A 12,410-nucleotide genomic window follows, 5' to 3' on the forward strand; every position below is an offset into this window, starting at 1 on the left:
AGAATAAGTGCTGTAGCCCAAAGTTTTGCAATACCAAGGCTGCATATCCTTGATTCCACCTTATGACTCTTTCCTCCACCCCCAGACACTCTCTGAAGTTTGTATCTCACTCATTTAGGTGCGTTTTCATCCCTGCTTTCTTTGTCACTGTTTTTCAGTTTTTCACTTCAAGCTTCTTTCCCTCCTTTTGAGTTTTTCTGACTCATGCACTGGGTCAAAGACTTGTATTGTATTGTAATTGCATTTATATAGTGCTTATTACCCCTGATGAGGTGTCAAAGCACGTTTTCGGCGAGTATCATGCTACTCTGGAACCCATAAAGGATTAGTGTTGACTTAGTATCGTGAAATATGAAAGTAATTTGAGTGGTGGATAAGTTAGTCAGTTATTTTGATTCAGAAGGATAGTGGAAGGATAGAAGAGGGAAAAAAGGTTTGTATTTATATAGTGCAAGTTATCCCTGATGGGGTGCTGAAGCACCTTTTTGCGAGTAGCAAGCTACTCTGGAACCCGTAACGGATTAGTGGTGAATTAGTATAGTGAGATCTGAAAGTAATTTGAGTTGTGGATATTAAGCAGTTATTTGGAGTGAGAAGGATAGGGGAGGGTTAGTGAGGAAAAGTAATTGCCGGCCACGAAATTTGGGCATTGTCTGCAAACGACCAGAGCGCAAAGCAGTGGTCTATTGTAGAGTGACCTTCCTTGAAACCCCCTTGTTCTGGGGGCACTATATAATTCAAGTCAGCTCATTCCTTCAACATTTTCAAGATTATTTTTGCAAAGACCTTTTCTGCCACATCTAAAAGATTGATCAACCTATAATTTTTAGGCATTTCTTTACCTCCATTTTTATGGATCAGTCTGATAATTGCTCCTCTCCAATTTTCTGGGATATTCCCAGTACCTTACTGCTGAGGAGGGTGGTTTATTTAAAGGTTCACATCAATAAAACAGGTTTTGTAATGGTTGGAAATATTTTAACCACGGTCACTCCTTCTTATGTTTTTAGAATTAAGTTTAGACAAGTCACCAGATGGAGAGCAGTCACAGACATGCTTTTTGATCATTTATTAAAAGGATATTGCCACCATTGCTCTTGGATTCACTGATCAGATTACAGGTGGGGAAACCTTAACTTTGAACTGATTAGCAAATTGTCAGCTATAACCAGGGCCACTAGAATTTTGCAGCATGAAAGGACTATATTGTGTGGCAAAGTTAACAGAATTCTACAGCAAAAAAAGGGAAGTTATGCAGCTTAATGTGAAACATTTTGTGGTAGTATTCCTTCATTATCTTGTCATTTTTACACATGGTAATATTGTCTAGACAAAGGGTTCACCTCATCAGTAAAGGTTAAACACCCAATTACAGCAATCAGAAAATGAAAGTTGACAAGTCAACCTTTTCAAAGGAGCTTCCACTGCGTAGCAGCACATGTTGACATGTTATTACTAACTTCTGAAGCATTTGAGGTAGAACCGAAAGTTTTTTTTTGTTATAAACTGCAGATTATGCATCAGATGACGGATTACATGACAAATATGGAAAATCCATGTTTATGTAGAAAACGCAGAGGCCATATAATTACTTCATTCCAGTGTCCCTGGCTATAACAAGTCAGTATAACAAACACAAACTCCCAAATACATAAATTAAATTCAACCTACCAACCGTAATCCAGGCGTTGTATTGTTTGGGTGCCCCATTCAATCCGTGTTTAAGGTTCATCCCCTTCCACAATGTGATATGGCAGACATGGAAGAACATCATCATTGAAGGGCATTTTCCTGCAATCATTAAATAGCACTCCATAAACACCCATTGAACAAAACACACACCAAAAATATTCTTACTGCATGCTGTGCTTAAGCCATATAAGAAAGTTACAATAAATTACAATTTCAGAAAAATAAACAGAAAAACAATCACATAAGGAAAAAACTAAGGTCCTACCTTGTCACTTTTTCATGATAAATCTATGTATTATTTGCAAAACCCACAAAGTGAAGTGTAGATAGCTGTGCAAAGCCACAAAAAATACTTCTCAGAGTATTACAATTTTTTGCATTTAAAACACCAATTCATGAGCATGGTGGTTCTGTCAAATGTTTGCCATGTCCTGGAACCAATCATCTAGCTGTTTGTGAACCTATGGTCAATCAGTTGCACAAACAAATGTGTCTGTAAGTGCACATTTTGTGTTTTGATTCACCAAATCAGGATTGGTAAAATCCTGCAAATTGGATTAGTAAATAAAGAAAATCCAACAGTATGGTGGGATTTCCACATTTACAAAATTAGTTCTAAGGGCAAGTTTGTGGGCCTTCTAGGGTGGCCCTATACCTATAGAAGTAGACGAATAGCACACAAACCTGTCAGTTTATTGATATGTACATACATACCCCTTGCACATTCATGGAAATAACTCATTACAATTGGGCATTCATTCTTATTAGACGGATGTCTCGATGCCCTTAGTCTATACCACCCTGCCCCGCTTGTTGTATAGTTTCACAAATTGCTCAGAATAATATGTTGAGGGCACAGAATTCGAATTCTATCCCTCTGCTTTATTTTAAGATCCGATTGACATGTTTTTCACAATTGGATCACTTCTTCAGGGCCACGTATGTTCACAAAACATTCATTAAAATCATAATTAAATTCAAGTGAAAAATTACACATCTATAGAATTGGCACATAGGGTAGATAAGGATAATCCTATCATTCTGGACAAACATGGAAATGCCTACAAAATGACTGCTTTTAAGCACCATGGTAAGTGTGTTTCCAGAGTAGGAATCAATCAATCAATCAAAAATATGTTTGTGTAGACCATAGGTATTTAGACAATACACAAACTTATATCCACATCACTATACACAATTTCAGTTAATTTTAAAACATTTTATATACTTAGAAATAGCCATAATTAAGTTGTAACTAATAAAAATGCACATAAATCCACTATAAAATATACTTTTGAGTATAATACCTAGTACAGTCCAATAAATTACATAAAACACCATTCTTACTCAAATTCAGTAATAGAAAGTTTAACTGCCCTAATGAATCTCCCCATGGCACCTGCTGTATCCAGAAAACACATATCAGTTAAAAACTCAGAGGCTTGCCCATGATTCTTGATTCCATATTTTAAAAATATTGGGCGTAAAAAACATTTCCGCTGTTGTATAACCTTTAAACAATCTAGCAGGATGTGTAGTATATCACATTTAGTGTTCAGACCACAAGTACAATTGCCTCCTGGTTGGATCATTTTACATTTTACGATTTCATTCATCTTACAGGGATTGGTTCCAACCCTTATTCTCAATACTTAATTTCTTAGCAACGGATTTGGTAATATGTCTACAAACAGACAACGCTCTCTATTCCGCCAAGATTTTAACATAAACCATACCAATTTTTCCAACTTAAATACTGATAATCACATTCATGGGACATGTCGATACCTAAAGCCTTTAACTCACTCTTTGAGATTTCGATTTGGAGATTCTGTGGGCCCAGCTCTGCTTTCATATCCTTACAGACAGCACCCAAATTGTTCCTAACAATTTTTGCCCATTGTAATTCACTGCGCAGGAGTTCATTCTTGCACGACTGAGAGACTTTCTGTACCTCCCCACCATTCAATCTTTTCTAGAATCTTATTAGCGCAATTGCAGCTAATATATTCCATGATGTCATGCCAGTTTCTATTTTAATTGCGTGAATCATATCAGAGCCAGGTAGTAACAACAGACTCTCCAGACATTTCCTCCCACCTGCTTTTGCCACTGATATATAGCAGCTGGGCACCATATTGCAGCCGAAGTGGGATCATTGCTACATAGGCTTTTAAAACAGGTCTGTAAGACATTGTTCCGGTGTCCCTATTGAATTTTTTCAGGCCACTCATCGAGGTCACAGCCATGGTCTTCAGTGCCTCCAAGTGTGTTTCCCATTTCAGGGATTTCTCAAACCAGACCCCAAGATACTATTGTTAATTAAGTAATTCAAGATTCTCTACACCTAGGTACCAACTAAACTTGCTTTTTGTCTTCCCAAAGCAAAGCACCCTAGTTTTATACATATTTACCACTATTTCTTTACAGTTACATTATTATCTGAGCAAGTCTAGTTTCCTTTGCATACCTTTTTATGTTTGATCTAACATCACAAATCGTCTGCATACAGAAGACATGCCACATGTTTACCATTTATTCGGGGGCTAAATCCTTTAGCAGATGCTAGGATTGCAGGCAAATCAGCCACAAATAATGAGAAGAGTAAGGGGGCAAGTACTCACCCCTGCCTCAACCCATTGTTAATTTGTATTTTGTGTGCTAAGGTCCCCTCTGTGTCCATAATGACCTGGGCCTAATTGTTCCTATGTAACTCGAATTAGTCTTACGAGATCTTTTGGGGTGTCATATTGTTTTTCAATGCATCTCATAGGCGATTTATGTCTACCAGGTCAAAAGCTAAATAAATTCCCCCTCTGCTCGACAGATTTACGTGCAATCGACCAGAGCGCAAAGCAGTGGTCTATTGTAGAGTGACCTTCCTTGAAACCCCCATGTTCTGGGGGCACTATATAATTCAAGTCAGCCCATTCCTTTAACATTCGCAAAAATATTTTTGCAAAGACCTTTTCTGCCACATCTAAAAGATTGATCAACCTATAATTTTTGGGCATTTTTATATCTCCCTTTTTATGGATTGGTCTGATAATTGCTCCTCTCCAATTTTCAGGGATATTCCCAGTATCCAAAACCTAGTAAACAGCCTGTACAATAGCTCAGCCCACAAATCCGGGCAGGTTTTTATAATTACTGCAGGCAAGTTATCAGGTCCAACCGCACGAGTCAAAGTTAATCTTGCGATAATACTTCTGATGTTACTTAATGAGAATTCCAACCTCACATCCTCATCCACTATCTCCCAAGGGGCTTTTTGTCTCCTTTTTAACTTCTCTTTTTTGTCATGTATCTTCTCCAGATAATCCACCCAATGGCCTTCTTCTACCACACAGTTTATCGTACCCTGCATTTTTACTGACCCTTCTAGCACCAATTTCCAGAAAAGTTTAGTATTTTTGGTTTCTATTGCTTCTAACACCTCTCTTTGTGGTCTCTTTTGTGGTCTCTAATTAAGGTTTTATACCTTCTCCTTAGCTTCATAAGGACATTATAACTTTTTATTTCATTTCTTACTTTGAGCTTTCTTTCCCCCTTCCTTATATGCGCCTTTAGATTCTTATATTCCTCAGGAAACAATTTATTTTTCTTATTTTGTTTATTCAGAACTTCCACATTCATTGTTCCCTTTCCTTTTAGAACAACTCTAAGACACTGTACCACCTTTCTGATTATGTTGTCATACCACTCATGATGTTCTGTTGAGTCGTCCTTCGGTATTGTATTTTGCTGATAATTGATCAATTTTTCGATATGTTCATCTGTTAATCTAGTGGCCAGCCGTTTTGGATAATCCATCTGAAGAGGGATCACCTTTTCTCTCAGCAACCGTTTACCTCCTGATAGTTTTAATTTCAGCGGATGGTGATCACTTCCTTCTTCAGACCCCACTTGAAAGTGCCCTATTTTATCAAACTTCCAGGGATGCATGTATATATAATCAATTGGGCATGGTTGCTGTCCCACCTAAAAGGTCTGTTGTGCTGGGCAATCCTCCTCCTTCCTACCATTCAGATAAAGTAAGCCTCTTGAACCCAGATATTCTCCTAATTCTATATCCTGTTCAGACTATTTCGTTTTTGGGAAACATGACACCTTTATATTATACAAACTCAGTATTTCTTTAGACCAGATATCCACTTTATTTGGGTTCAGTTTATGGTTCAAATCTCCCATCAGTAGTAATCATTCTCTCACAGATTATTAACATCCCCCTTCATCGTATCCATTTCTGACCTCTATTCCTCAGAACACCCCTCCTGTATATATGCATTTACTATTATCAGTTTTTCATTCTTGTGGTATGGGTCTTGAAGCTTCACTTTACAGACCACCAGGCATTTACATATTACTAATAATGGTGTCACCTTTCTGGCTAATCTAGTGGATATCAGAGTAGTTACCCCCCCCCCTTGCAGGACGTCCTTGCTATCTTCTTGTGGCAAACTTTTGTACCTGCACATACCTTTCAATCGTATTCATTGCACAGCCAAGTTTCTTGCAGATACACAATCTCATAAGTATCAGCTTTTTGAAAGTTCCCAATTTTGATATTCTGCTAAACACATTTACATTCCAAGTGAGAACCCCAAGGCTGTGGGATGACCCATCATCCTAATCTATTTTGTTTAGCTACCCCTTATCTTCCTGTGCTGGTATGATTCATATAACTGTTTATACAACTCGCATCTCTGCAACCTTTTGTGGGCCTCACACCTGATACTGAAATTTCTATACCATCCTTTCCATTTAGTGCCTGGTCAATTAGTCTTACTTGTCTTTGTCCTAATCCTGCTTGTTGGTTCCGAAATGCTATTTCATGATTGCCCCCATATCCAACTCTGAGTCTGGAACTAGCCTTATTCCTTTCTTTAGTATCTCGTTTTATTAATGTTGATTTTACCAAACCAGAACACATCAGTATTTTAGTGATCTAATTTCACTTTTTATTTTGCATAAACCCTACTTGCCTAAGATCTTTTGTCCCTTTTTCTTTTACGCTGGCACATTTAGAGAAGGTTAACAGTAGCTGAGATCGATTTAGGGGGTGTAGCTTTCTAACTCTCCCCCCCCCTTTCCTCTACTGTGATATTTCAAGGTACAGCCACAAATTTCTTGCATCCCTTCTTATCTCGTCCAGGGGTCCTTTCTTGCTCATGACAACCACCCCCCTTTTCGTCAGATTCCTGCCTTGTTCCATCATATTACCCTTCATTCTTAGTCGACTTAAACCATCATCCTGGTTGTCAATACTCCCATGTTTCCTACATCTATTACTTTGAGCCACTTTTGAGCTTACTTGTAAATTATCTTCTCCATCTTCATTGCTCAAACTATTTTCAGGATCTTTCTGGATAATTAGGGAGTGCCTATTCAAATGTTTTTCTCCTAATTTCTCATTCCTACTGAACCTGGCGATATCCTTTTTTCCACTAATTTCTCTCTCTCTTTTATACTCGTCACCACCCTCCTTGTTCACCCAGAACATGTATTGTCTATATCTGGTTATCTCCCCAGTTTTCTTTATAAGCATGAGGCACCTCGCAATAAATACTCTTTGTCCCCCTGGTAGTTGCGCAACTGTTGCTTTTGGCACTGTCAGGCCTTCAGACTCGACATTTACTTGATTGCTTCCTACCGGTCTAACGGCATGTGCTCTCTGATTTGTTTAACCCACGATGATCTGTAGCTGATCTTTTTGAGATTTCAATATATTATTGTTCAGCATGGATACTTCCAGCAATCCTTGCAGTGCCTTTTGCAGAATCACCATTACATCCAGCATGGACGATGATCGGGATGCTGAAATCTCTAGATTGGAGGTGGAGTTATGTGCTGTGCTTGTGGTTTCCTCATTTGCTATCTTCAAGTATTGCTCCATGCTCATATTTCGCTTCCCCCACTTTCTTTCATTTCCCCTTGATACCGTGTCACAGTGTTCTGTATTTTCTATATTTCCAGCCTCCTCCTTCTGTTTAAGGAAGTCTCCACTTGCCAGAGTGGTAAATAATTGAAGTGACGAAGACAATCTTGGTTCATAAGACAATACACGTTGATTTACTATCATTTCACTGTTTATAATGGGTAAGCTGAAGTCCAATGAATTTGGGCTGGGGGATCCAGCATCAATTTGTTGCCCTGCATCACTTGCACCACTTGACAGTATGTCTTTCCTTTTAAAGTGTTTCCCCACAAAATCCTTGATAGATTTAGTGACTGAGGCTCCTCCCTCCTTGTTTTGCTGGAGACTTTCATGGGGTAGTTTGCTGGTAGTACAGTGCGCTGACATTTTTGCCTTTTCCTTTGGGACTATCCCGCCCTCATCTACAAGACCATTACTTGTTGTAACATCCATTAATAGACCTTGCCTTGCCAGAGTTTTACTTCTGTAGGGTGCCGTTCCCTGCTAATATTCTGCCCTTTCTCCTGTGCACCTTCACCGCCTTATATTTATAACACCCTTTTACCTCTGCTGAACCTGTATATTGTGCCATGTTTAAGCCTGGGCAAAGCACTACGCTACGCTCGCGTAGTTTGCGAAGTTCGCGCTACTACGCACTACGCAAACTGCACGTAGCACAGTGCGAACACGCGTAGCGTAGTGTTGCGTAGTGCTGCGGTCATTTTTTGCTTGCTCGCGGTCCTCAACGTCAAGTTGGCAACCGCGAGCAAGCAAAATGACATCCCGGCGAGACTTTTTCCTTGTTCGCGATCAGCAACATGAAGTTGGCGATCGCGAGCATGGAGAGATTCCCAACGCGAGGAGGTCAGGTTTCTCATTGCGAGTGGTCGCGTATGCTTGCGACCGGTCGCGATGAGAAACTACCAGTTCGCGTTGAGAAAGCTGCCGCTCGAGTAAAAATCTACTCGAGCAGCAGAAAACTACAGCTCGCACTGTGCAAGATGCCATTTTCAATGATTGCACAGTGCCGGTTGCTTGTCCGCACTGTGCAATCATTGAAAACGACTTCTGGCACAGTGCGAACAAGGTACTACGCTGTTCGCGAAGTGCTATGCGTAGCTCGCGTAGTGCGAACTGCACTTTGCGTAGCTTCGCGAAGTGCTACTTCGCGAACTACGCCCAGGGTTAGCCATGTTGTTTCTCCTTCACATCGCTGTCACCACCCAGATTTCCTGCTGTCTCCAAGCTATTCATGCTTTTCTTCGCTCTCTCGTCTTCGATACGGGAGCTCAGCCAAGCCCTATTGGTCCCATTGGGCTTCCAGTAGCCGAGGGCACTGCCGCACTTCCTCCCCTTGCGACACCCTTGCGAGGGAGCCAACACAGTTGCCGTGCTGTCCTGCCCTATTTCTGGGATACGCACTCCAATGCGGCGGTCAAATTAACCAATCTTCCCGATCCAAAATTCGGGTTGCCGAGATGCTAACGGCTCCTCTCAGGCTCCTGTGCGATGTAGTACGATGGAGGTGGGCGGGCCCGAGCACGACCGAACACACGAACTCTCTCATCATCACACGTTAGACGTCCGAAACGTCAGGCACCCATTAGGCAACAGCAGAAGTAGGATGATGTTCAGATCTCTTTCATGTGTGATGCAGGTGTGGGGAAAATATTTTATTTTCAAAAATAAAAAGAAAATATAATCAAAAGCACCAAGGCATATTTGTGTCGCCTTTCCTTATTAGGTAGGAAATTTTCTTCTTGTGTGAGTACTACTGGAAAAGTATGCCTGTCATAGTTTTCCAGACATATTCCTTGATTTCGTAAACATCAGAAATTTCCACCATATGTAGGAGTAAACCCAGAGAAACACATTTCTGACTTATTTTATTCACCTTTTGTGAATGCCTTGTTATGTTCTGTCTAATCAATGTATGTTCAGCCTAGAACAGCAGCGACAATAGATTTACCCTTTCTGTATCTGGAGCAGTATGTAGTTCTAAATTTCAACAGCTTGAACAAACTGGAAACACCTTATGCAAAGCAGATAAAATGGGGCCAGGTAAGATTTATAATACAGGAATATTGCTTCTTCCTCAAATTGTATCCTATTTGGATACTTTAAGCGACTAGAAATGTCTCAGCTATACAGTCCGTGTGTGAATCCTGTGTTTTGCTTCCACATTCATTTTGAAATATTCGATGATATATTTTACAAACCTGAGTTCTAAAGCACCCTTTGATGGGTCAATATTACACAGAACTCATGACTCCATTTTCAAATATCTTACCCTGCAACATGCCTTTTCCTCTGGAGTTTGAATTTACCTTGCAAATGACTTCTACGTTCAAAATACTTAAAAAACACACAGCTGCTGACAGAGTTTGTATTTCATGGTGATTTTGTGGTTTTTGGGATTTTTGAAGTCTCTTTATTATCATTTGAGTTATTAAGTGGTCAACTCTATTAATTCCTACATTATGTCCTTCTATTGCACCCTTCTAAACAACATCAATGGAGAGTTAGGATTGTATAGAAGGAATAGAACTCATGTGACACAGAAATGTAGATTTAAGGCTGATCAAGACCTAAATTTAGTACAAGACTGTAAACTAATATATTTAAATTATTCCAAGACACTTGACTCTAAAAAAGGACCCACATATTAAGTACCATGCAGTTATATGCATCAGCTAAACATTTTTAGATGGAGACATCAAGCATTTGATCTACTGACCTACAAAGGTATGGGACAAATGGTGCAAGATACATTTCTAAATTGGGAATTGTCTAGCCATCATCTTTCAAAGACCTATACAACACTTTGTGACTAAACCAGCTCACTTTCATACTTACAATAATGTTGTGACTAGTCATTCAATCAGGTAAATTGCATTTATTAAGAAAGCAAGTCCCTCTCAGAATAGAAATGTTAATCCCAACAACAACATTCAATATGACCCGCCATCAATCATTACATTGCCAAAGAGTAATTGTAAACAAATGTTTACAATTGAGTTCACAAACGTTCTACACTCGATCACAAACCTACACAATTATAAATACTATCTAGAGACACTTATACTCATTATACACCATTTCGGCAGTATGCCATTAACTTGGCACGCATTAAATTGCCTCCACCATTGCTGTATTGATACGATAGCCAGAAAAATTGGAAAAATCATGTTTGTGAACAACCACGCTGACCCAATATTCTCATGATATTAAATAATAAGGCTATCAGTGTAGACATTTTAGACACATTCTCCTCACCTATGCAGTCTGTAATATTCTATTGGCTTTTTATCGAAGAGAAGAAAAGCAGTAAGATGAGTCAGCCCTGTCCTGCTTTTCTCTTGACCATCCCAGCAGCAAGGCATGCAATATCGAATTCTGCACATGCTTCAGAGTACAACTATTTAACTAACCTTGTGGACTAATCAGAAACGCTCATCTTTTCTAATACTTCCCAAAAGAGTTAATAATTTACCAGCTCAAATGCTTTTCCCACATCAAAAATTATGTTGATTTCTAAATCTGATGGTGCAAAATAAATCTGTTTGATTAATTAACAAGGGTATTGGCTGAGAATTGTGCATTATAAGTTAATCTGATTTGCTTAACTCTTTTCAGCTCTGCAGTGAAAGTGAAAAATAAATTACCCAAAATTTCTTTAAAATGCGTAGATTGAATTTAACACTGCCATACGATGATAAAAGAGACATTTATTTTGAGTTTTATATAGCGCGTACTAGACCCGACGATATCAGCAATAAGAGCGCTTTACATGAGCACCAGTTCGTTACAGATGGACACATTCATTTTTGTTAGGCAGGGGGAAATTAAATGATTTGCACAGACTCACAGGATGTTGGGTGTCGTTGCAGAGACTCGAACCTGGTTCTCCAGCTTCGAGGTCGACCGCTCTAGCTGTAAGGCTACATCCTAAAGAGTACCTTTATTTTAAGGAAGAAAGTTACATCTCTTTAGAATGAATATTGTTTTACCATGCTTACCAATTTAAATAGATTACATCATTTTGGGCCACTTTCTCCTCAAATGTGTTGTACTACTTAGTACTCACATCCTATTCCAAAAGGGGTTTGCCAAAAGGTAAATATCTAATTTCATCACACACTTTGCTCTTGATAATCCAAGGGCCCGATTCACAGAATTAATTTAAGACAAAATCCTAAACTTAGTACCATTTTGGTATTCACAGAATGCACTTACTACTTCTGGTATTCACAGAATGAACTTACTACTTTTGCGATTCACAGAATAAACTTACTACTTTTGCTATTCACAGAATGGATTTACGACTACTAACTTTACGTCCGCACTCGGGCCGGAAATTCCGGCCCGGAGGCGGAGCTTCCGGCCCGGAGGCGGGGCTTCCGGCCCGGAGGCGGGGCTTCCGGCCCGGAGGTGGGGATTTCGGCCAGTGGCGGAGATTTAGCCATGGCCAAAATCTCCACCTCCGGGCCGGAAGCTCCGCCTCCGGGCCAGAAGCTCCGCCTCCGGGCCGGAAGCTCCGCCTCCGGGCTGGAATTTCCGGCCCGAGTGCGGACGTAAAGTTAGTAGTCGTAAATCCATTCTGTGAATACCAAAAGTAGTAAGTTTATTCTGTGAATCGCAAAAGTAGTAAGTTCATTCTGTGAATACCAGAAGTAGTAAGTGCATTCTGTGAATACCAAAATAGTACTAAGTTTAGGATTTTGTCTTAAGTTTGTTCTGTGAATCGGGCCCAATGTGCTCATTGATTGCTGCTCTCAGCTGTAAAGGAAATAAATTCCCC

At 39.7% G+C, this 12,410-nt stretch overlaps 1 protein-coding gene across 1 annotated transcript in view; it reads right to left on the bottom strand.

The window, feature by feature from the left end:
- GJE1 (gap junction protein epsilon 1) overlaps positions 1-12,410 on the bottom strand; it is a 245,963-nt gene that overhangs the window by 73,342 nt on the left and 160,211 nt on the right. Inside the window, exon 3 of the mRNA XM_085609300.1 lies at positions 1,672-1,791. Within this exon, the coding sequence (XP_085465426.1) occupies positions 1,672-1,710 (39 nt within the window). The 5' untranslated portion in view covers positions 1,711-1,791. The remainder of the gene's footprint in view (positions 1-1,671; positions 1,792-12,410) is intronic.

The sequence above is a fragment of the Triturus cristatus genome, chromosome 6 (assembly GCF_964204655.1).
Source record: "Triturus cristatus chromosome 6, aTriCri1.1, whole genome shotgun sequence".
Lineage (NCBI taxonomy): Eukaryota > Metazoa > Chordata > Amphibia > Caudata > Salamandridae > Triturus > Triturus cristatus.